The 26,781-nt window shown below is 40.2% G+C and overlaps 1 protein-coding gene across 2 annotated transcripts in view; it reads left to right on the top strand.

The window, feature by feature from the left end:
* The window catches only part of sesn4 (sestrin 4), a 39,804-nt gene extending 13,561 nt beyond the window's left edge, over window positions 1-26,243 (top strand). Inside the window, exons 1-9 of one of the 2 annotated variants that reach the window (XM_051935115.1) lie at window positions 4,961-5,028; window positions 6,981-7,124; window positions 7,701-7,883; window positions 8,473-8,697; window positions 9,268-9,382; window positions 9,874-9,992; window positions 10,252-10,433; window positions 17,353-17,497; window positions 21,943-26,243. In XM_051935115.1, coding sequence (XP_051791075.1) covers window positions 6,984-7,124; window positions 7,701-7,883; window positions 8,473-8,697; window positions 9,268-9,382; window positions 9,874-9,992; window positions 10,252-10,433; window positions 17,353-17,497; window positions 21,943-22,032 — 1,200 coding nt within the window. In that variant the 5' untranslated portion in view covers window positions 4,961-5,028; window positions 6,981-6,983 and the 3' untranslated portion in view covers window positions 22,033-26,243. Of the gene's footprint in view, window positions 1-4,960; window positions 5,029-6,980; window positions 7,125-7,700; window positions 7,884-8,472; window positions 8,698-9,267; window positions 9,383-9,873; window positions 9,993-10,251; window positions 10,434-17,352; window positions 17,498-21,942 lie in introns of those variants that run through there. The other variant, XM_028815748.2, reaches the window with a different exon arrangement.
* The last annotated feature ends 538 nt before the right edge of the window (window positions 26,244-26,781 follow it).

The following is a 26,781-nucleotide window of genomic DNA, read 5'->3' as shown; positions in this document are numbered from 1 at the left end:
GTTCTTCCCAGTGATTATATACTTGTGAACATCCTTGAATTGGAATTATATATTGTGTAACATATGATAGTGTGTCATATATTACTGGACTGAAGAAATGTTTTTTAGTAGATGTATTGCATATATTAATTCTAGATTTTAATTTCCTCATGACTCTGTAGTGGAGTAAATGAGTTCAGAAAACAGATTCTATTTAGGATGAGCTTAACCAACTCTTTAGGATTCCTAGGATGGGTGCGTTCATGGTAGCTCTAAACAGCGGATCACATCCAAGGGTGGAATCCATAAGTAACTACTGAGACATCACTGTATCCACGTGAGTAATACTTGATCATTGTAGGAGTAGTCTCCTTTGAAGGACAAATCCAGTTGAAAATTGGATTCCTTTGGTAGAGAGCTCACCAGATTACCCCCAAATCTGCTCAATTGAAAATTTATTTCTACTGAGAAAATATTTTTTTATTGAAGAGTGGATGGCATTACTGAAATTTCTCACAAATAAACATTTGACATCATCAAGGGAACCGGTTTCCCTTAGAAGTTGAATATGGTGATAACATGTAAAACTGGATTTGTACTAAAACACACATATTTTGTTAAAATAAAATACCGTTAAGAATAATGGTTTCCATCCAACATGAGATGCTGATTTCCATTAAATGCTGAATACCACTAAGATAACTGACTTCCATTAAATCTTGAATTTCAAAGAGAGATGTACTTTTCTTTTTAGCGTTATTGATTATTCAGCCTAACACAAAACTCATAACTGGGTCAACCTTCTAAGACCTGATAGGGCATTCTTTCAGGATCACAGGAATAAAGAAGTACTGTATATGGTCAAAGCATTAAAACACAGGTAGACATTGTGGTGTAGTGGTTAGAACACTGGACCTAACAACAGAAGAGGGCTAACTCAGTCCCTGCATTTAACCCACTGTATAACCCTGACCAAACCATTTAACCAGCCTGAATTCCCGTTGTAAAAAAATATATTTTGTATGTAAACAATTGTATAATTTGGCATGGGTAATCTGCCAAATGTATAGTTGTTATAATGTTACAGTTAACCGTGAACCTGGAACCAGTCAGCCATGTGATTTTTAGTATAAACTCCAAATCCATGGACTTCCTAATGCTTTGCAAGCTAAAATTGTTGGTCAGTTTCCCCCGTCACAATGGACGTGAACAGCCCGACACATTAGTGGTGGCTTCTCTGTTCATATAATTGTTTATTTTCTTGTGGCATTTTGGATTTTATTTTTGCATTTTGTACAGCCCCACTGTGTGTGGAAGTCTGTATGTGTGTGCTCTTTCGCACGTCAGCATGTGTGCACCTGGTTCCTGGTTATACGTCTGTGTGTACATCTTGAGGCACAGGCATCTCCAGTTACCAGTGAAGAATTCCAGTGAGGAGTTTCTGGCTCATCAATCTGGAGTGAGGAACGCTGGCAATGTGCTAGCATGCAGATTTAGCAACACACACATGTTCAGGGCTATAAATGATCTTCAGCTCCCCTCCTGGAATGCACAATATTTTCATTGAGCTCCAAACTGGGTCACAAGTGTTGTGATGCCTCTCCAAAGTGGGTCCTCTTATTCCTGCTTTCTAACATGCTGTGTTTTCCTCCCTGTTGGGGAGCATCAGTAAAGTCAGGGCCATATGGTGAATAATACAGTATGTGAGTTCTTCCTGATGCAAGGTAATACTTTGATGGCAGTGACTTTGTACCATACAGATTGTCTATATGTCATCTGATACAACTGTTTTCACACTAAACAGTAGTCTGATCAGCAAGACCAGCATGGGCTTGCCTCCAAAAAAGATAACACGGTACCAGTTGTGCGCCTCCACTGAAATTCAGAGCAGTGTCGGTCTGACATAGGAAGGTCTCTGAAATCGATAACATACTGCCAGCTGTGCTCTTCCATTGAAATCTATAGCAGTGGCCTAATCAGTCAGACTGGCACAGACAAGTCTCTGAAATAAATAACATGTTGCCAGTTGTGTGCCTCTCCTACACTACAAAGCAGCATCTCCAGAACTGAACACTTCCTGCTGTGCTTCTCAAACCCTTCAGTCGTACCACTGTGACCAAAGCCATGGCTCATCACATTGTCCCACCTGCAACCGGTTTCATTTCTGTTGTTACTCACTGTGAATGCTTTGTGGTGAAGTTTAAGGATTCCTTTATTTTTTTCCCTCATTTAATACATATGCAGAATATGCCAAGTTGGTGCGCTGTTATTAAGGCCATAAATCAAAATGTATTATTTTTATTAAATCCCACCTATCAGGCTTGTTGCTTGGTAACACTTACCACTTGTCATGTTGTGGGAGGGCCAATGGGAAATAAATAGACTAGCTGTCTTCATTGTCCTTCTTCAGCCTATTTGAAAGGCCTTCTTTTTGTTTTAGACTGAAGAGTTTGACATTTGAATGCTTTTAAACTCACACATTTTGGATTTTGTCTCATATTGTGTCTGCTTTCATTGCATTACTGGGTTCTGTCATCCTGCTGTTATTTTGCTTAAGTCTTTCAGGACTTTGGAAAAGTATATAGTATAATTCCTTTTACCTGTCTGTCCGTTGCTGCTCATTCTGATCCTTCCCACAGTTTTGGCTATTACTGCCAGCAAAGCAAGAAGGGGCATTGTTCCTCTCTCTGTGCCTTGATCACTGATGTCGAAAGGGTGTTCCTGAGCAAGCGAATGGCACTGAAGACTCAGTTGGTTGGCGCGTGTCTAACACAATCACACTTGTTTTGCCACTTCTAAGCCTTAAAAAAACATCCATACACCTTTTTTCACACAATCACTCTAACCCAGGAATTAACACAGTGTTCAATTACACAGTATATCTTTTGAAGGTTTCTTGATATTCAGTAACAACAGCCTACTGCACAAACTGCAAAAGCTGGAAAACTTCTTGGTAATTGTAATCAACAATTACCACTCATTTTTGTATGTCTTCACATAATGTACTGCAGTAATTGTTATTTGAATCACCATGCCTTTGACTCTAATCAAAATATGGCTGTATATGAATATTTCTCAAACTGGTCTATCCATCCATCCATCCATCCATCTCTCCAACCTGATCTTGATGATCAGAGCCTATCCCAGCAGCATTTTGCATATGTTGCTCCATTTCGTGTCTCATCCATACTCATACCAACCTCGTTCACAAAGTGAATTGATTCCAACTCGGCCAAACCCTCTTCAAACCTGGGCAGCTCATGTTACACTGTGAACCTCAGGCAGTTTGGTTCTTTGTAAAGCGGATTACACCAAGACAGTACAGAGCACATTTACAGTATGGTTTGATCCATATTAAATGCCACTGATCAATTTGCCCTGTAACCTACTTAAAGCTATTAGTCTATAGACACCTGCTGCTTTTTTGTAATTCTTGCAATTGCTTACACAATTATATGAAGTTACCTTTAATGAGCTTGTTTGCAGAAAACAGAATCAGAGCAAAAACAGCAGGCAATATGTATCAGTTTTTAATTTTTTTCATTCAGTTATTGTAAGTGTTATTTTTTTCCGCTTGGGGAATATGGATTTATTCAGGTGTGACTTGATATGGTATGTAATTTTATGAGACAGCTCAAACTCATCAGATTGATGCAAACCCCTTAGTTTATTTTAAAAGCAGGACACAAGGGCATGAGGGATTAAAAATGGAGGAGGAGAGGAGAGAACAAACAAAGTGAAAAATGTGCAACTGCCAAAAAAATCAAAGTCAAAAATAGGATCCCAAGTTCAAAACATTAATCAAAAACCACAGTTGAAATAACACACAATGTCCTAACTGCCTTGTAAAATCTGAGCTAACTAAATACTCTGAAACTTGAGTGTCGTGAATAGCTCAATAATGGTGGTACAGTGATGTCACACGCCAAAGTCATAATACTCAGGGTACCAAAGCATGTAAGCCCCAGAAGTTCCAAAAAGCACTTCCAGTAACGCTTACTTGGGACACAGTCAAAATCTCTGGCTAGACACATAAAGGGCTTTGAAGAATCTTTATAAAATAAAAGATTTATTGTTTACGAAATACTCTATTATTCAATTAAGTTCCCTGAACCACAAGAAGCAAAGGAATTACCCAACAGCACTAAACCAATCCAATTCAAACAAAGTCTTAATACAGTGATCCAGAAACATAGTCAAAAAGCAGAACATAGTTTCAAAAATTCAGACATTCAATAAATCAATGAAACCCAGTAAACACTGGTAAATACACCAACCCCAAGCACATTCGAAATGAACCATAAGGAACTGAGTAAGACCCTCCAAATTTATAGTGCGGAGATCTGTTTCTGGTACTGATTAGCAGGTGGCCCTACCTCTTGGGGGACCACTAACAAAACACATGGAAAATAGCCATGGCATTGAAACATAAACACAAGCAATGGAAAATAAAAACAAATGAAATTAATACATACAAAAGAATAAAAAATGAATAAAAACGATATATAATATGAATTTGAACCCCAGCCAGGAGAGGAACCCTGGCTGAAATATACGATGACATTGTCATCGTTATCAACTACAGCATGGCTACATAAAGTTCAGCTCCTATAATAGCAGCAAACATGACCCAAAACAAATCACAAAATGTCAAAAAAAAGATAAAAATATTAACAACATTACAAACTATATTATTAAAGAAAACAACAGCAAACAAAAACTAATATCAACAACACTTATGAGAAGGATTGTTTGAATCAGATTACAAGTCCAAAACTCAACAACAAATCATGGTCACTTGTCTAAATGTGTCTAGTAGTGTAGTAGGTAGGATCATCTTGGTAGTGTGGCTGAATCGAAGTTTAATTTTTATACGGATTGTCATTACTTGTTGATTTAACGTCATAAACTATAATTTATTATTGAAAACGTTTAACTATTTTAAAACATTTTTTGTTGTTGTAAGTCTGCAACTGCAAAGGATGCTCATGCCTGATACCAGCTTAGTAGCATCAGAAGGCTGCCGCAGACCACTGAGGCTACATCAAAGTGAGTGCTGCAGCTGTCAAAAGAGCTGCAAAGTGAAAGTTGGGCAGTTCCTGTGCGGACAGTGTGATTGTCATTAGGAGGAAAAAACAAAGCGCTGTTAGAATTTGAAGACAAAACCGATTCGTGAGAAACAGTACAGTGGCAGTGAACAGGAACCAAAAGGAAGCAGACTGACTGATGAAACATGTATTACGCACTATAGAAAAGAAGTTACTGTCAATTGCAGTCACCCTCTGGTAGATGCTGAGAAGAGGTGTGGTAATGCACTTAACATATTAGGGTCAATAAGATGCGCTGCTGCTCTGGAGTTTTCAGAAATACAGGTAGAAGAAGGCTTGCATTCCTGTTGAGGCTCCTTTTTGACATTGGCCCCACTAGTGGTAAAGCACCAGGAACTCAAATGCCAAGTTTCCAACAGAATTTTAAACCTGAATTATTTCTTGTTTAGATGGGTCTGTTGCTTTACGTGATGTTGAGGCCCCTCTAATGTAGGCCTCCTAACAAGGCAAATTTGAGAAAATAAAAATGTGAATCTGAATTCAACTTGAAGGAATTAAACAGCTACCATGGCTATATTTTAAAACAGAAAGCAGCCCACAACAATTTTCTCATTTTGCAAGCCTGCAATATTGTTTCTTGTGGTTTCATGCTTGTTTGCATTCTGCTTCACTTAACAGAAATCAAGTAAACTTGTTTTTTAAACCTGCTTATGAGTGTCTGGAGAGGAGAGATGAAGTGGGAGGGTGACATTTTCTGTTGATTTTGCATGCAAGTCTGTACAGGGAGACTTAGTAAGGTCACAAGAAAAGAGAACGAAACATTTTTTTAAAGCAGACAGCCTGACAACACTGCAATTTGAATGTGCCCTGTAGGTTTAGCAGTTTGGAGCAGTTAAGCTAAAACAGTTAGCGATGAGCAGATCCAGCCATTCATTTCTCAGTGCCTGTTCTGTCCAAATCTTGGTTGTAAGGACAATGGCCGCATAAACACTTCAAATAGGGGACATCAGTGTTGCTTCTATTTGTTAGATGTGTTTCCCTAAAGGAGACAGTGTGCAATTACATGTGCCTAGAGGAAGGGAAGTATTTTAAAATTAGTATCTGTTTTATTTGATTTTTGTGTTATTTTTAGGAAAATGTTCTCAGAAAACTTGCACCTTTGCCATAGGGACTTCAGAAAAAAATACTTCTTTTTGTGTTTGGAAAAGAGAAGCAAGGGCCACCCAGTTACTTTTTAGCAAAATATTGCCATAAAACTCCATATTGTTTTTATTCTAAACAAATGCACAAGCCCCCCAGATGCCTACATGTGATGCATTTCTAGGACCCTGTTTCTTTTTGTCATCCATTTTTCAGCCCCCATTGTTCTGCTTATCTTTGTACTTGACAGATTCAGTCTTGTGCTTCCCCTTTTGTTTTGTTTAAAATTGTTTAATGGATAGCTGGGGTTTGACAGTTTAAAGCTGTCAGGTCCTTGTCTGCCCAATATGCCGGCCAGTCAAGGCCAGCACTGCTGTAGTCAATGGGCTGACACCCATTGAAAGACCAAAGTTACAGTTTCTGGAGATGTCACCGTTAATGTGCACAGAAACAGTGCAATTAGTTGATATCTTAGCTTCTATTTTCACTGGATACATCCTAAAGTCTATCGAAAAACACTGCACTGTGTTTTATTTTTGCTCCCATATAAGATTATGATCTTTTTGTTAATTTCTAGTAACAGAAAGTTACCTGAATGATATCTACCTGTTTCTTCTGGCACTAGCTCTTTCCCTTTGGAATTGCCCCAGGGTATGTGAAGTATCTGCACCTTTTGTCTTGGAATATCAGCTGCAAGAGTTTCATTTCAATATGGATTTTGTGCTTTTAAATCTTGTTTTCCTTATGCTTGAACACTCAGTGTCATCTTTTCTGCCGTGCCTGATTGCTGTTTTCTGTTGTTTTTCCCACTAGGTAATGAAGGGGATCTCCGAAAAGGACCGTCCCCAAATGGCTTACCACCCCCAGTACCTGGAGAGCTTCCTGCGCACACAGCACTACATCCTGCACATGGACGGCCCTCTGCCCTTCCACTATCGGCACTTTATCGCCATTATGGTAAAAAACAGCTGCCACATCTTTATACTAAAATGTTGCTAATTACTTATGGCAGGAATGTCTTAACCTTCTGAAGGAACAGTAGAAATGGACAGAGGCTTGCAGTGGTGTTGCAATGGTTGTCTATGCACAATTCAACCAGCTGCCATTCTACCACCAGGCTTAAATGTGGTGTGTTGCCAGATTGCCAATTTTATTAATATCTGTCTCTTTCTTTTTGCCTAATGTATCAGAGGAAGTTGGCAGCATGGATGTTGTGTTTGTCATGCCCATGTGCTTACCTACCTATTAGACAGTGTGGTGTTCTATCTAAGCACTGGATTTTAAACCACAAGGTTACTGGTTCAATTCCTGCCTCTTGTGACAGAGCAAGTCATTAAAATTACCTGTTCTCCAACTGTAAAAATTGTCTTTAAATAGCTGGTGTAAGGTCAATCCTTATAAGTCACCTTGGATAAAAGTGTTAGCCAAATATCTAATCATGTTGGGCTGAATGTCCTGTTGTCGTCTAGATTGTTCTAATGTTCTAAATGTTCTAATAGTAATTATTTTATCTTTATGTTCCTCCACTGACAGGCAGCAGCCCGACACCAGTGCCATTATTTGGTCTCTTTGCACTTCTCTGAGTTTCTGCGAGTTGGTGGGGACCCAGCTTGGCTCCGAGGGCTTGACTGTGCCCCCCAGCGCCTTCGTGACTTGGACCAGATCAACAAGGTGCTGGCTCACCGGCCATGGCTCATTGCTCGAGAACACATTGAGGTACAGTTCATGCCATATATCATTGTTCCACACATATAAGAGCCATACTTTAACACACTGAGATGATTTCTGATGCAAAGGTCATGTGACTTATATAGCTTATGAAAACCATTGCCTTCAGTGGTTGCCCACCTGTAACACACTCTTCAGTGCCTTGATGACTTAGTGGCTCTGAAAGGACTTAAGGTTGCTGGATGTCTCCCATTTGTGACTCATTTTGTTATTCTGAGCACGTAATTTAACTTGCCTGTGCTTCAGTTCTAAAGCTAGATGTACACTGTTGTACTGTGCCTTGATACTCTAAACCATGAATAAAGCTGTCAGCCAAATGCACAATAATATTACTATTATAATATGGCTAACACAGAGATGTCTTGAGAAAACATCTCCTAGACCTAGAAGGTTAGATAGGCCATTTTAGGCTGGCAGAAAATTCAGAAAATTAGCAATTAATCCAGAAACATTACAACCTTTCCTGTTATACCTTGAACCTCTGACTTGGAGGAAAAGACTGTTGTGCAACTCTCAAGAGTATAAAAAGTAATATGTCTCTCTCTCTCTCTCTCTCTCTCTATCACTGTTTCTTCAGAGTCAACTGAAAAGTGTTGAGCAGTGCTGGAACATGGCAGAGCTGGTTCAGGCTGTGGTGCTGCTGGCTCACTGTCACGCCCTCACCAGTTTTATCTTCGGGATGGGGGTGGAGCAAGATCCATTGGCCCCCGGAACCCCCAGTCTGGGTAGCTACTGCTTCTGTGACACTGCTAATGGCAACTTGGCCTCCAACTCTGAGAACCTCCGGGCCAGCCGACGGAGAGTAAGTCTACATGCCTAGACCCCTGATGTGTCACTGTTGTGTCCATTCTGCTGCAAAATTCAGTCCAACAAAATTGAGGGCTGCCACCAGCAGGAGGCAGTATGATCTTATTTTTAAATTATTCTGAGACATTGGAATCAAATATCATAAGTAATATCTGGAAAATTTCTCAAACCCATTAACCTCCTTGCATATTAAAATACTAGTTACCCCCTCAATTACCTGATCACTGACACTAATATAAAAATGGCAGCAAATCACACAACTCACCCACTCCCATTCAACCCCATGGTATGAAAACATGTTGTGATGTCCTCACCTTCTAAACTTCCATTCCCAAAAATGTACCAGCCAATGAGAACTACTACCTGACACACATTTTAGATTGCAGTGAGCTAAAAAGTCAATGACTGATAGGATCCTCTCTTTCTAAATGCTGCATATATTTAAGAGTCACGTAAAATTTGTGGTATTCTCCTACACTCTTTCACCTGGACCTTGTTTGATTGAGGGTGCATTAATATCATTAATATCTGTGCTCATTGTTGCCCTTTCTGTCTGTGCACACAGTCTTTGGACTCAAGTTGTGACAGTACCTGTCTGCGGGAGCGAATGCAACGGTTACAGGAAGAGAAGGAGCGACGTGGGGAACGCAGGATCAGCAGTCAAAGTGAGCACGATGAAGGTAAGACAGAGGACCTCAACTTATGGAAAGTGGTTAACATATTCCACATGTTAGTCATGTTGTCTTGTCCATGTTTATCAGCCACATCCCTTAGACATTACAAGTATTTGGAGATTAAGCAAAAAACGTTAGAGTAAAGCTGAAATCTTGTGGGATGGTGAAGTAAGTACCACTGCTATCCCATGGATCCAAGATCCCCTGTCAAAATTCCACGCTTAGACTCTGTCACTGTGGGATATACACCCTGTGCTCCAGTTTATCTATCACTTTTCAAAGACATGCACGTTAGATTAAGAGCCGTCATTAAACTGGCTTGGCAGCCATGAATGAGCCCTGTGATGGACAAGTGTCCAACCCGAAGGTGTTTACATTTTTGCATGCAGTATCATGTCGGGGTAGACCACAGCTCCCCATAAACAGATTAAAACAATGGAAGAATGGTCTCTTGAATTAAAATATTAATTTGTTACTTTTCATCGGTCTTCTCTTAGATTTAGAAGTGGAGCCCACAAGGCCATCTGACCTATCTTGTTATATGTCAGATCCTGAGTTTGGATATCAGGATGTCCCACGGCGTGATGAAGACCACTCCCAGGTGTTCAGAGTGCAGGTAAGAGATTTTTCCATAATGAATGAGCCAATGCATAAGCAGTTTGGGGCCACTTTTTCTGTGTCTCCACTTCTATAACAGTTAGAAAATAAATATTTAGAAATTCTATGTTGAAATGCAACTGTAATTTTAAAATCATCAATATCCTAGGTACATCCAACGTGAGTGTATGCATGGACAATGTGAAACTTTCACTTAATCTGTGGGTTGTCCTGAGCCACTGACTAATATCGCCCTTCACTCTTATTGGTTCTTGTAGGATTATTCTTGGGAAGTTCACGGATTCTCTCTGGTCAACCGACTGTATTCAGATGTTGGTCACTTGCTAGACGACCGCTTCAGGACCGTGACCAGCGTACAAAATGGCCTTCTCACTAAAGGGCAGGGATCTGATTTCAAAAGAGCTATCTGGAACTACATTCATTATATGTTCGGCATAAGGTCAGTCTAAACTCCTTTAATGACTCCTCACCTTCCAAAAGGGTATGTTAAAAATGGCAACAGAGCCATCTTTGCTTTGTATGTTTTCCCTCAAAGACAGAGGGTAAGAAGCAGTAAGGACATGGCTTTGAGTCAAATGTAGTAGTCAGGGTCAAAACTGGCTGGCGCCTATTTTAAAGTTTTTTACCAGGCGATCTTTTTATGCCTTCTAATGATCACCAGAGAGTATGATGATCTTGGCTAAGATACATACTAGGGGGCATTTATTGAGCTAAGAGGACACAATTGCTTATGGTGATTTAGTTGCTGGATCCACTTTGGATTTCACCTGGGAAATATGAGGCTATGATGACATTTTTAATGGGCTCACTAGGGTATCAGAGCTGACTTGGGAAATAGCTGGTTTAAAAGGCGTTGTGTACTGTGCAATGTTATCTTTCTTAATGGGAACAAGGTGGTAATTTTTGTTTAAGGACAGACTATGAGTTAGTAGTGGCCTTTTCATTTGTTTTTAAGGGAATCATTTTAATATCAATTTAATGTCTGCATAATTTCCCCACGTACAACCATTTCTTGCCACACACCAAATATATTCAGATTAGTTTTACACTAAATTTATCCAGTGTGAGTGAGTGTGTGTGTGACACCCCATGACCCTGAACTGCGTTAGGTACGGGTCAATAAATTGTCAGGCCATGTTATAAGTTGTTTAAGTATTTGTATCACTAAAAAAATATAAAGTGCAGCACTTTTATAAAATAAATTGCTATGCTAGAAAAAAATGTTTTTTTTCATAGAGGGCACTAATATATCATACTTTAACAATCAAATTATCCCTAAAAATATAATATAATATAATATAATGTGTGTGTGTCTGTCTGTCTGTGTCCAGTCCCTCAAAGCTATCTGATTGGCCAGTTTCGCTTTGATTGCTCAGTCAAACACGATTGAGACAGGAGGTGCCAGGCAACAGAGGCTGACACACACGATGAAAAAAAAAAAGGAAAATAAAAAGCAAACAAGAGGCGAGAAACACACCTCAAAATGACAGAGTTTGAAAAGCAGGCTTTTAGGGGAATGCAATTAAGAGAGGAAGTGCTGGCTAAGACAGGTTGAGACACCAGTGGATACTTCTTAGTCTACTTCTTTCGGCTGCTTCCGTTAGGGGTTGCCACAGCGGATCATCTTCTTCCATATCTTTCTGTCCTCTGCATCTTGCTCTGTTTCACCATCACCTGCATGTCCTCTCTCACCACATCCATAAACCTTCGCTTAGGCCTTCCTCTTTTCCTCTTCGCTGGCAGCTCTATCCTTAGCATCCTTCTCCCAATATACCCAGCATCTCTCCTCTGCACATGTCCAAACCAATGCAATCGCGCCTCCCTGACTTTGTCTCCCAACCGTCCAACTTGAGCTGATCCTCTAATGTACTCATTTCTAATCCTATCCATTCTCGTCACACCCAGTACAAATCTTAGCATCTTTAACTCTGCCACCTCCAGCTCTGTCTCCTGCTTTCTGGTCAGTGCCACCGTCTCCAACCCATATAACATACTGTAGCTGGTCTCACTACTATAGACCTTCCCTTTCACTCTTGCTGATACCTGTCTGTCACAAATTACTCCTGACATTCTTCTCCACCCATTCCACCCTGCCTGCACTCTCTTTTTCACCTGTCTTTCAACAACAACAACAACAACAACATTTATTTATATAGCACATTTTCATACAAAAAGTAGCTCAAAGTGCTTTACATAATGAAGAAAAGAAAAATAAACGACAAAATAAGAAATTAAAATAAGACAACATTAGTTAACATAGAAAGGAGTAAGGTCCGATGGCCAGGGTGGACAGAAAAAACAAAAAAAAAACTCCAGAAAGCTGGAGAAAAAAATAAAATCTGTAGGGGTTCCAGGCCACGAGACCGCCCAGTCCCCTCTGGGCATTCTACCTAACATAAATGAAATAGTCCTCTTTGTAGTTAGGGTTCTCACGGAGTCACTTGATGTTGATGGTCATACAGACTTCTGGCTTTTAATCCATCCATCATTGTTGGAACATCATGGTGCTTTGGGTAGATGCCACCACCAAAAGGACATCGGAAAAGGAAACAAAAGAGAGAGTAGGGGTTAGTACAGATTTTGAATTAATAGTTATTATAATGAATTGGATATACAGAGTATCAGGATTTAAATTACAGTGAAGTTATGAGAAGGCCATGTTAAAGTAATGTGTTTTCAGCAGTTTTTTAAAGTGCTCAACTGTATTAGCCTGGTGAATTCCTATTGGCAGGCTATTTCAGATTTTAGGTGCATAACAGCAGAAGGCCGCCTCACCACTTCTTTTAAGTTTTGCTCTTGGAATTCTAAGGAGACACTCAGTTGAGGATCTGAGGTTGCGATTTGGAATATAAGGTGTCAGACATTCCGATATATAAGATGGGGCGAGATTATTTAAGGCTTTATAAACCATAAGCAGAATTTTAAAGTCAATTCTGAATGACACAGGTAACCAGTGTAGTGACATCAAAACTGGAGAAATGTGCTCGGATTTTCGTTTCCTGGTAAGGATTCCAGCAGCTGCATTCTGCACTAGTTGCAAACGATTAATGTCTTTTTTGGGTAGTCCCCATTAATCTATACTGTTGATCCCAAGTATTTAAACTCATCCACCTTCGCCAACTCTACTCCCTGCATCCTCACTGTTCCACTGACCTCCCTCTCATTTACACACATGTATTCTGTCTTGTTCCTATTGACCTTCATTCCTCTCCTCTCTAGAGCATATCTCCACCTCTCCAGGGTCTCCTCAACCTGCTCCCTACTATTGCCACAGATCACAATGTCATCAGCAAACATCATAGTCCACGGGGACTCCTGTCTAATCTCGTCTGTCAACCTGTCCATCACCATTGCAAATAAGAAAGGGCTCAGAGCCGATCCCTGATGTAATCCCACCTCCAACTTGAATGCATCCGTCAATCCTACTGCAGACCTCACCACTGTCACACTTCCCTCGTACATATCCTGTACAACTCTTACGTACTTCTCTGCCACTTCTGATTCTTCATACAATACCACAGCTCCTCTCGAGACACCCTGTCATATGCTTTCTCCAGGTCCACAAAGACGCAATGCAACTCCTTCTGGTCTTCTCTAAACTTCTCCATCAAGATCCTCAAAGCAAACATTGCATCTATGGTGCCCTTTCTTGCCATGAAACCATACTGCTGCTCATTAATCATCACCTCACTTCTTAACCTAGCTTCCACTACTCTTTCCCATAACTTCATCCTGTGGCTCATTAATTTTATTCCCCTGTAGTTACTGCAGTCCTGCACATCCCCCTTATTCTTAAATATCGGCAACTGTACACTTCTTCTCCACTCCTCAGGCATCCTCTCACTTTCCAAGATTCCATTAAACAATCTGGTTAAAAACTCCATTGCCATCTCTCCTAAACACCTCCATGCTTCCATAGGTATGTCATCTGGACCAACGGCCTTTCCATTTTTCATCTTCTTCATAGCTGTCCTTACTTCCTCCTTGCTAATCCGTTGTACTTCCTGATTCACTATCTCCACTTCATCCAACCTCTTCTCTTTCTCATTCATCAGCCTCTCAAAGTAATCTTTCCATCTGCTCAACACACTCTCCTCACTTGTGAGTATGTTTCCATCTTTATCCTTTATCACCCTAACCTGCTGCAAATCTTTCCCAGCTCGGTCCCTCTGACTAGCCAATTGGTAAAGGTCCTTTTCTCCCTCCTTAGTATCCAACCTCTCATACAACTCATCATACGCCTTTTCTTTAGCCTTCGCCACCTCTTTCTTCACCTTGTGCCTTATCTCCTTGTACTTTTGTCTACTTTCTGCATCTCTCTGACTATCCCACTTCTTCTTTGCCATACTCTTCCTCTGTATACTCTCTTGTATTTCCTCATTCCACCACCAGGTTTCCTTTTCCTCCTTCCTCTTTCCAGATGTCATGTCAAGCACCCTTCTTGCTGTCACCCTTACTACATCTGCTGTAGTTTCCCAGCTGTCTGGTAATTCTTCACTGCCACCCAGTGCCTGTCTCACCTCCTCCATAAACTCAACCTTGCAGTCTTCCTTTTTCAACTTCCACCATTTGATCCTTGGCTCTGCTCTCACTCTCTTCCTCTTTTTGATCTCCAACGTCATCCTACACACCACCATCCTATGCTGCTTAACTACACTTTCCCCTCCCACCACTTTACAGTCTTCAATCTCCTTCAGATCAACTCTTCTGCATAGGATGTAATCTACCTGTGTGCATCTTCCTCCACTCTTGTACGTAACCTTATGTTCCTCCCACTTCTTAAAATACGTATTCACCACAGCCATGTCCATCTTTTTGGCAAAATCCACTATCCTCTGACCTTCTCCATTCCTCTCCTTGACACCATACCTACCCATCACCTCCTCGTCTCCACTGTTCCCTTCACCAACATGTCCATTGAAATCCGCTCCAATCACCACTTTCTGTCCCTTGGGTACACTGTTCATCACTTCATCCAACTCACTCCAAAAATCTTCTTTCTCACCCATTGCACACCCAACTTGCGGTGCATATGCACTAACAACATTCATCATCACATCTATAATTTCCAGCTTCATAATCATTACTCTGCCTGACACTGTTTTCACCTCCAAAACACTCTTGACATGCTGTTCCTTCAGAATAACTCCACCCCATTTCTCCTCCCATCCACACCATGATAGAAAAATTTGAATCCACCTCCAATCCACCTGGCCTTACTCCCCTTCCATTTAGTCTTTTGCATGCACAATATATCAGCCTTCCTTCTCTCCATCATATCTGCTAACTCTCTCCCCTTACCAGTCATACTGCCAACATTCAAAGTTCCTACCCTCAGTTCCACTCTCTTTACTTTCCTCCTCTCCTCGACGTCTACTATCTGCTTTCGGAGTGATGATTGACCTCCAAGGTTATTCCCCTTTTCATTTTTATTTTATTTTATTATAGAATCAACTCTTGGCAGCAGCCAGCCGGGTGTCGTTCTCATCCCTACCACCTTCACCATCACTTCCTCTACCTCTACATATCTTAAATCATTCTTGAGGCAGATTGAAGACTTAAGTGCCAGCTTAAGTAAAAAACGTACTAAGTAATTGCAACACAAACACTGACTTAATCAGTTTTAACGTGATAAGGTGCCGACGAAAGAACAGCTGCACAGGAAGCAGCAAGTGCATCAACCTCTGAGCAAATGAATGCTAAACATACAGAGAAAGAGTATGAAAACTATGAATGCTCAAGTCAAGTGTATTCTCTGCATGTTATCGTGCAGTGCGCCATTACTGGTATAATATAATATAATATAATATAATATAATATAATATAATATAATATAATATAATATAATATAATCCATATTACTAACCGAGAATGGTAAACCGGAAGGCACGGATGCAGGTACACGGCGATGGACCCAGGAGACATAGTGCGCAGGCGCCTACAGCGCGCGTCTCATAAACCGCAAGCGAACGAAGGAGTCACGGCTCAAAAACGAAAGAGCTCAACTAACGTAAATAAGACACGAAGCAACAACGCGCCCATAGCTAACGACTAACGACACAGCCACACAGAAAAGAGGATTCTGCACTGCAGCCCAGAGTCAAACAGAACACACTACGGAGTCCGCAAAGGTCCACAAAGATAGTACGGAAGGCGGGTACACGGCGATGGACTCAGGAGATATAGTGCGCAGGCGCCTACAGCACGCGTCTCATAAACCGCAAGCGAAGTCTGATCCACCGCGAACGAAGGAGTCACGGCTCAAAAACGAAAGAGCTCAACTAACGTAAATAAGACATGAAGCAACAACGCGCCCATAGCTAACGACTAATGACACAGCCACACAGAAAAGAGGATTCTGCACTGCACCCCAGAGTCAAACGGAAGACACTACGGAGTCCGCAAAGGTCCACAAAGATAGTACGGAAGGCGCAAGAAAGTACGAAAGGCGCAGGTCCACACTACACAGCATGGTCCGGGTAATAAGAATAAACGAACTCTCCGTATTAAACGTACGGCATCCTCACACGTCCAAACCATATAGCATATGTGAATCACATTACAGTGATGCATTATTAACAGTACAACCACAGAAAATGCTCCGTATTAACAGTAAGTGCAATTATCCATATATAGCAACAATTCAAAGAAAAAACAATCTTAAAAGTGTGTATCCGGAAAACCAAATACGGGGGTTGGCGAGCGAAGCGAGCAGGGGGCGAAGCCCCCTAGTATAATATAATATAATTGTGAGGGGTAGCTCTTTTCACAACATGTATTATTACAGGATGATTTACAAAGTAAATTAATGCATATGGTTCATAATCCCTTGACCCCAGCTATCATACCAGACTGAGCCCCACACAGACAACACCTAAAGGGTTTAAATGTATGAAGTTCCAGCTCGGCAACAGATCCCTCCACCAACTCTGTTGTTAGGCTAAGGTTGCTCACCTCCTTGTTCCTTGTTCTTTGCACAATGCATGGAAAGCAACCTCCTGGGCTCAAAAAGACTCAATGGCAACTACCGATGCATAATTCATATCACAAGTCAGCAGTAAAGTGCTATGTGGATCTTTGGGGAATAAAATGTGCTGAAGAAATCTTAACTTTGTAAATACTGGAAAGACTGTTGATATTGCTTGCTATTTAGGTCTGGATGCCTTTTTATTTTAATCCTCAGACTTTAGTGGCAATGCCTGAGACAGATTCCTAGGGAAACATAATGCATCCACTAACCATAGTAAAGCAGAAGCAGTGCTCCTGTTCAGTTTGCAGACCTTGCATGAATGTCAAAGTTGTCTGTTTGACAAGCGGAAAATGTGCTGCTCACCATGTGCCTTTGGGCTTTACTGCAGGTATGACGATTATGACTACAGTGAAGTCAACCGTTTGCTGGAGAGAAACCTGAAGGTTTACATCAAGACAGTCACATGTTACCCCGAGAAAACCAAAACGCAGATCTTCCAGCGTTACTGGAGCCAGTTCAATCCAGCTGAGAAGGTGAGGATTTGCCCTTTTCTCCTCTTTCTTTCACCTCGCACGTGTCCTGCATCTGCTGTTGCTGCTTTAAAACTCAACTTGGCCTCCATGGTTACTCACACTTGTGATGCCCCAGCATGCAGCTTAGCAACAGCTGTTAGCGTGGGCTTATATCTAACAAAGGAAAAGGCTGAGGTTTTAAAACTCTGTGCTCATGTCTCACTGGATGGACAAGCTGGAATTATTTATTTTGCTAAATATTTATTATGTAATTTTGTTGCTAATAGCAATACTATGGTAAATTTTATTTAATATAACTTTATTTTGGTAGTGAATAGTGTAATGTTGGTTCCTGCCTTACACTTAATGTTGCCAGAGTAGGCATCTTCACAAATATACTGTGTATATATATATATATATATATATATATATATATATATATATATATATATATATATATATATATATCCATCCATCCATCCATTTTCCAACCTGCTGAATCCGAACACAGGGTCACGGGGGTCTGCTGGAGCCAATCCCAGCCAACACAGGGCACAAGGCAGGAAACAATCCTGGGCAGGGTGCCAACCCACCGCAGTATATATATATATATATATACAACCCCAAATCAGAAAAAGTTGGGACAGTGTGGAAAATGTGAATAAAAAAAGAAAAAAGCAAGTTATAAATTCTCCTCAAATTTTATTTCATTGCAGACAGTATGAACACAAAATAATTCATGTTTTGTTTTGTCAACATCATTTGATTTGTAAATAAATATCCATTCTTGCCATTCAGGCTTGCAACACATTCCAAAAAAAGTTGGGATGGGGGCAATTAAGGGGTAGTAATGAGGTATAATAACTAAATAATGATGTGATTTGAAACTGGTGATGTTAACAGGTGATTGCAATTATGATTCGGTACAAAAGCAGCATCGAGGAAAGGCCTACTCCTTTAGGAGCAAAGATGGGCAGAGGATCGCCAGTTTGCCACCAAGTGCGGGCAAAAATCTTTGAAATGATGAAGAAAAACGTTTCTCAAAGACAGATAGGAAGAGATTTGGGCATTTCTCCCTCTACAGTGCATAACATAGTGAAAAGAATCAGGGAATCTGGAGAAATTACCGTGCGCAAAGGCCAAGGGCGCAAACCTAAACTGAATGGCCGTGATCTCCGAGCCCTCAGACGGCACTGCATTAAAAACCGTCATTCATCAATAAATGATATAACTGCGTGGGCTCAGGACTACTTCAGGAAGTCACTCTCAAGCACTACCGTACGTAGTTACATTAGGAAATGCCAGCTAAAACTGGACTGTGCCAAAAGGAAGCCCTACATAAATAGTGTCCAGAAGCGCCATCGACTTCTCTGGAATCAGAGGCATCTGGGATGGTCCATTGTGCAGTGGAAACGTGTATTGTGGTCAGACAAATCGTTTTTTTGTGCTGCGGACCAAAGAGGAAAAGGACCATCCAGACTGTTACCAGATACAAGTCCAAAAGCCAGGGTCTGTCATGGTATGAGGTTGTGTCAGTGCCTTCGGCAAAGGTAACTTGCACTTCTGCGATGGCACCATCAATGCTGAGAAGTATATCTCAGTTTTGGAGGAACAAATGCTGCCTTCAAGACGACGTCTTTTCCAGGGACGCCCATGCTTATTTCAGCAAGACAATGCCAAACCACATACTGCGCGCATAACAAAGGCATGGCTGCGTAAGAAGAGGGTGCGGATGCTTGACTGGCCTGCCTGCAGCCCTGATTTGTCTCCTATAGAGAATGTTTGGCGCATTTTGAAACAAAAAATACGTCAACGAAGACCCCGTACTGTTGCGCACCTAAAACGTTGTTTGCAGGAAGAATGGGACAAACTAACACCTGCAACACTTAGTCACTTGATTTCTTCAATGCCTAAATGTCTTTTAAGTGTTGTTAAAAGACAGGGGAACTGTACAAAGTGGTAAATGCTGTACTGTCCCAACTTTTTTTGAAATGTGTTGCAAGCCTGAATGGCAAGAATGGATATTTATTTACAAATCAAATGATGTTCACAAAAAAAAAACATGAATTATTTTGTGTTCATACTGTCTGCAATGAAATAAAATTTGAGGAGAATTTATAACTTGCTTTTTTCTTTTTTTATTCACATTTTCCACACTGTCCCAACTTTTTCTGATTTGGGGTTGTATATATTTGGCTTAGTTGATTTGTAAATGACTTTCTGATTTTGTTATAAAAGATACAATGTAAAGTATAAATAAATTGCTTGTGGGTGGTACAGTGCTAAAAGCTATTGCCGTAAACCTCAGAGAAACTGAGTTCAAATCCCAATCACGCTCTTCTTGTTTGGGTACACTTTTATCTAGGAGCTCTGGTTTTCTAATACATCACAAAGAGATGAAGGTTAAATTTACTAGTGTCTCAGAACTGGACAGTGTGGTCAAGTGTTGAGTATGCCCAGTGATAGTTTAGTCCCATCTCCATGCTCAGATCCTTCAGATTAAATAGATCTAAACATTATTTTCATTTAAGAATTATTCCATTTTGCACAGCAGGAGAGACCATGCATGCTCCATGCATGTCCTGGGTAACAGTGCAAAGGAAGACAACAAAATGAGATATACTGCACTTGGGCTACACCTTTGTATTTTTATCATCCACATGCTCATTTTATGAATTCACATTTTGTGCTTGATTAAGTCAGAGCCTGTCCCAGCAGCAGTGAATACAAGGCAAGAAACAAATCCAGTTGACAGGCCAGGCCATCACACCGGGCACACCAGGCAATCCTGGAGTTGGCCATTTAATTCACAGCATGTACTTAAACTGTGGTCCATGGAAGAAATTCTTGGGAACATGAAGAGTATATGTAACCTCCTTGGAAAGGGATCCTTAATGGTCAAAGAAGTCTGGCTGTGACACTGTCATAAATCACATTAATAATAATAATTTTCTTCTTCTTCTTCTTCATGTTATTATTATTGTAAGAATTCGTAGTACCAGTAGTAATAATGTTTTCATTAATTTATCTTTTTTTAAGTCATCACAGTTTCATAGTAAGGGAAAAAATGGAGTAAATCATGAAGTTAAATAAGTCAATCCACATGGTGGTCAGATAACAAGTACACCTGTCATTATGACCAGCTGCTGTTATTGTTATTGTAATAATTTTGTATCAGCTGCTCAGATTAATAAAGATTTTGACTTTATACTAACAGCAGTTTCCGGTTCCGATACTAGAAAGCAATCAATTAAATTATTAGAGCTCTGTTCACAGTGAGCACCATCAATAGTTCTATACAAAACCATATGAGACTGCAATTTAAACCTGCAAAAATAATGTTACTATACAGTTGATTATGAAATCATTTTAAGTGCATGTGAAATGAAAGGAAAAAAAACAAGATGGGTAGCAGATATTGAGGTTCCAGCCATCTATCTTCGAACACACTTGGCAACACCAAGTTTAAGTCAGGGTCCAACCCTGCATTGGTGTCCACCCACCATAAGGACACATATAATACAAACCAGCCAGTTTAGGCCACATGAATTTCTGATATGGAAGGAAACCAGAGAACCCAGAAAAAAATCTAAACAGATACAGGGGGAATTTACCATTTTCTCTGAGGCATACTGGAATTTGAACTCAGGCTTTTGAAGCTGTAATACAGCACTGCTAATCACTGCATCACTCTGCTGCCTGCAGTTACAAAATTCATAACTTAAGTAGAGAAGAACACAAGAGCAATAAGTTGATCATTATGATGGATGCTTCAATTGGCAAAGCTTCACAGAGTAGAAACAATACAACTGAGGCTTTAGAAGAGCTGGAAGGCCAGCTTCAGAAGATCGAAAGGCACTTTCAGCCTAGAGTTAAATCCATGTGTCGGCCATATATTAACCCAGTACATGTTTGATTTCTTGCTGAAAAAGAGCATTTTATAGGATCAACACAGTGCAGGCCCCCAAAAATGCTAAAGCCATTAGAATATATGTAGTATGCACCCCTTAAGTAAATAGACATTGGATTTTAAAGCTAACCCTCAACAGTGGTTTTCACCAGTCTTTACTAGATCTTTGCTTCATGAGCTATTAGAAGCTATTGTTTGTTTATGCACAACAAACTTTCAGTTAATTATGGAAAATTAAACATTTTCTTTTCATTTGTCACTTTTCCTTTCATGCGCACGAATATTGCATTCCAGATCATTGACTCTAGTGACCCATATTGCTAAATGGATTAAATCTAAACCAGATACAGCCTTAATGGGTGTAATTCTATAAGGTAAACAACTCTCCAAGTGAGTAGCAGAGTTTTGGATGTGATTCTGCATTAATGAAAAGCCAGCGTAGTCGGCAGTGTTTCGTCCAAGTCAGAACCTGGCAACGGGTTTTGAACTTCAGATAATATCATCAGTAGAATCAAAGTTGAATTTGAAAAATAATTCCAGTTTCTGCCTCCTCCAGGTCTATGTGAATCTTCTCATCATGGAAGCCAAAATGCAAGCGGAGCTACTGTATGCACTTCGGGCAATAACCCAGCACATGATCTCGTAGGCTGCAAAGAATGTGACAATGGAAAATGTGAGTGTGTGAAACTAAGAGACAGATGCATGAGAGGAAGAAAAGCAGATCGAACAGAAGACTTGCCAATAAGGACGCAGCCGAGATCTCACTGGACAGAGACAATACTTGAATCGTTGAAGGGGCCTTTTTTATTCTTGCATCATAGACATTGGTTTCTCGTTGCTTCCTCATTTTTTTTTTTTTTTTTTTTTTTTTTTTTCGCTGCGTCAGTGATGCGACAGCGGTTAATGTGCAATTATTATTACTATTATTATTTTTATTATTTAGACTGTGAGTTCAAGCAGACATTGGGATGGAGATAAAGAGTTCCAGAGAGGGCTGCACAAATTTCTTTTAGGTTTGTTTATTTTCATTTTTATTTTTATTTTTACTTTATTTAGCTTTAGATTCTAATTGAATTGAATCTTGTTTATTGTCACTGTCGACTACCGAATGCAAAAATATTTTCCTTTTTTATTTTTCTTTAAAACTGCACTGGGATATTGAAGCAGCTGATTGATCACATTTTTTGAAAAATTATGAAGCTCTTGCTAAAAATTAGTCTTAGCTCTATACTGTATAAAAAAAAAGGTACCAGGCACAAATTTAACTGCAGGCGGCATGGAAAGACAGATAAAGCCCTGTGTCTTTTGGAAATGCTACACGCACCAAGACTGCAGGACGTCAGTCTAAAAAAAAAGAAGAAGAAAGCTAGAATAACACTAACAAAAGCACTTTTTAAAACCCAAACCACACCATTTTTGTCTGTAACATTAAATGGTAAGATCAGGAATCTGTTTTCCCGTAAATATTTGAGTTTTAAGAACGGTTAGGGCACATAAAAGATTTAATTCTGGAAACAATCTGTCTTTCTCCTGAAAGTATTGTAAAGATGCTCACTGCCAATTACTTTACTTTTTCTCTGCCAACGTCTTTGTTTAAGTAAAACATAGTTTTATTATTAAAAAAAAAAAAGTAAAGGGAAGAAAGTGGAAGGCCCTGCCTCCCCCCCAACAAAAGTGTATTCTCTGCATACAACAAAGACAATAACCGACACACTTGAAAAAAAGGACGGTTTGCCGACCCACCACCACAGTCCCTACTGACAGATGTAAAAACAAAAAAGGAAATATCCTGTCGATAATGTAAAACATTAAAAACAGCCCTCACAGATGGTGACACATAGCATGAAAATCATGAAGGAAGTGACTTCCAAGGCCTGCCGCATACATACATACATATTAAAAAGAAAAGGTCCTATTGTGCGAAACCCTGTGGGAGCGCTTAGTCACCGAAACGTATGTGCCGGCATAAATTAATAGAGAGGTGTTGACTGATTGACAAATTGATAAAATGGCAAGTAAATAAATACCCTGACTGTGAAATGACAAGTAAATAAATACAAACAAATGCATATAGGCATATACCAATATATAGTGAAAACCATAAAAAAATGACCTGATAAAAGAACAAAGAGGCAAACAGATACATGCACAAATTGAAGAAACACACAAACGCATATAAATGACCACATGGTAAAATAAAGATACACAGCAAACAGACGCATAAGTAAATAAGCAAACAAGCAATTAAATAAATAAATAGGAAAATTAAAGAAATGCCAAAAAAATATGAGTGGGTAAGCGTAGGTAAGCAGACATGCACAAATCCATTCCTAACAGTAGAAAAATAAATACACAGACAAAGAAGAACATAAAGAAATTAAATATATACTGTATATATATAGACAACCAAACAAATAAGTTCTTAAATAACCACAGACAGAAAACCAACTGAATAATATAAACAGATACAGACATTTAGAAGCGTAAATAAATAAGCAAATTAAAAAAATACCCAAACACACTAGTAAGTAAACGGTGCGAACCCACATAAATAAATAACCAAAGTCAGATAAACAGACTGAAATTCACAGACATGTAAGACACTTTAGTTAAGATGCAGACTCTTCCTGGGTTTCTCGCCGATGGTCTTTTCGTCCCCCCCCCCCAAGTGCCTTTACAGATTTACAGGTTTAAATGGCTATAGTAAACACACCAAAGGTTGTTGGGATTTCTGCTGCTGGCCTCTTTTGGGATCTGTCTGTGTCTCAATTTGACAACAGTGGAAACTGAAGAGTTAAAGCGTCCTTGAAGAAGTGCGTTGAAAGTAGCTCGATATTTCATTCCTGGGAGTCAGCTAACGTAAACCTGCTTGTGCTCCTGCTAATCTTTTCCTGTTTTGTTTCAAACTCTCATTTTGTCAATCATAACCTGATTTGGGACGGCGCAAGAGGTTTTGAGGCTTACTAGGATTTTGAGTATTACTAATCACAAATCATTCATGACAAGATGGAGAGGACTTGTAAGGGTGCAAGTCGAGCAGGGAGCCAGTCGGTCAGATAACCATATCAGCCGTAATGCCCTGCATTTCTGAGCCACTTGATTACTATGAGTCACGTCCAGTATTCTCTTGTTTTTTTCTGTATTTAGACGGGGTAACCAACATGTTACAGATACATGTTTACAAAACATTAAGCCAGACGAGAACATTAAACCGACCAAAAAGGTGAAAAGATTACCAAACAAAAAAAAAAACGGTAACATTGGACACCACTGATTAGTCAGTCATACATTCGAGGCACTTGAGCAGAGAAGGATTTCAATGAGTTGAGGACCAAGGTGGAAAGCTAGATTGAAGACCACTGCTATTTAAAAACTGCAGTAGGGGACAGAAAAAAAATCATTTTAATTTGCCAAGTGTTCACAATTTACTGCTTAGTGGAAACTGAGCAGTGGGGTCTACAATGATATGACATGCTAAAAATGTGAAAACTTTGACTTTGGCAGTGTTTTGCATTTGGTTTATACGGACAAAGCGGCACCATTAATGCCAAGCGGTAGTGAGTTATATCGACATGCTGTACTCGGTGAAGCAGAAAGCACAGTATTCCCACAAACCATGCATTATAAGATTTTTGTTTTTAAATGATTCACTCCAAACTGGGAGCCATCCCATCATGCACCTGCGCCTAAATCCATCTCCGCTTTAAAGGATTTGGGAGCCAACTGGTACGTCACACATCAACACGCCTTCCCTTTACCTAAACTGTTCTGCTTGCATTTGTTTTACTTTTTTGTTTTTTTTTTGTTTTGTTACTGTTGTGTTTTATCGGCTGCTAAATTCCATCTACTGTGTTGTAAGCTGAATATTTCAGAAGCAGTAGGTTTGGATGGCCTTTCAAGGTCATGTCTTTTACATAAAAAAGAGAAAGAATCTATAAAGTGTATCAAGATGTTTGGGGATTAGTAGATACCAGGTACTCTTTTTGTGCTAACAGCATAGGTGCCTTCAAGTAGGAGAGGCCACAAGTTCAATTCTAGGATCTGAGCCAGACCCCCCACAGTTGGGTTTTGTCGGCCACCTGGCAGGGGCTCATTAAGTGCTGTATTCCCCCTCATGGGGCCACTGGCCCCCTTCCCTAAGCAGTATTTGAGCATGCGCAGTGATGTTGTCTTTATTATCCAGTTAGCATGTCCGGTGTAAATAGCCAGCAGGGGTCCTCCCCCTTTCGATCACATTTTTCTGAGTACCTGGCTCATATACACCTAATATGGGAAGGGGTGCTTTCGTTGTTAAGTGTGCATCAGCCTCTGCCCATGCCGGCCAGACTTGTAATAGGACATTCACATTCACATAATTTGGCAAATGTCTGCATGGCCTGAAAAGTGAACCTGTCAGTTAGGAGTAACTGGCAAGATGCAGCAGTGCCAATGGCGGCAGCCAGGAGATGACTCATGTCATTGGTGTGAATTGAAACCTGAGAGAAGAGAGGACAGGAGACTTGTGGCATGGGCCCGACCTTGGAATCCATATGTAAAACGAGAGATGGGGCGCCCCAGTTTGGACTGTTAATGGACTGTTAATGGGAGCTTCATTGTGGCAGTGGGTTGAAGTGGAAATTGGAGCACTTGGTTAATTGGGTGGGGGGGTTGTTGGAACTGCAGGCCACTAATCTGCCTTGAAGGCACAGAGACTGACGGAGTGGGAAGTGCATGGTTACAGTCTACTTGTTCAATATTTACCACGTAAATGTATGGACAAAAAAAGAAAAAAAAAAAAAGAACGAAAAAATGTTGTTTTTGGAAAAAGAAAGAGACTTATTTTTTCTATAAAGATTAATATGTTTGACACGTTCAAAATTCTGGTCTGTGTCTCGTTATTTATGCCTTACTTTAAAACATGACAAACCTATGTTGAAAAAAAAACACTTGCCGTATCCCTCAGGCACAATTGAGCACTAGAAGTGGGTGCGTTTGGGTGGCTCTTCATCAAGAAGTTGGAGACCCACATCGTACGTAACATTAGCACTGGCTGTGATTTGAGATCTGGACAGAAATGGGCAAAGACACCAAGGGATAAATCTCATGGGATTCATCAGAGGGCTTCCTTCATCTGGAAACCTAAGAACATCAACACCTAACGATCTGTCTTACTTTGTTGCCAGGAATGTCACAATTTGAACTCAAAGGGGGTACAACTGCCAACTTATATTTTCTGAGGTCCGGTTACAGAATGCTTGGGCACTACCTAGGAATCTGACAAACGAGAGGAGAACATTGAGTCCTTCAAGCTCTTTTGTGGAGCTTGTTTTTCCTTCCACATCCCAAGGACTCACAGATTACAGGAGCTGATACCTCTAAATTGTGACTGCTTTCTGCTGGACCATCTTGTGACCCT

This window comes from Erpetoichthys calabaricus, chromosome 12, assembly GCF_900747795.2.
Source record: "Erpetoichthys calabaricus chromosome 12, fErpCal1.3, whole genome shotgun sequence".
In the NCBI taxonomy this organism is placed as follows: domain Eukaryota; kingdom Metazoa; phylum Chordata; class Cladistia; order Polypteriformes; family Polypteridae; genus Erpetoichthys; species Erpetoichthys calabaricus.
The sequence above is the reverse complement of the archived record's forward strand: the minus strand, read 5'-3'. Positions and strand labels throughout refer to the sequence as shown.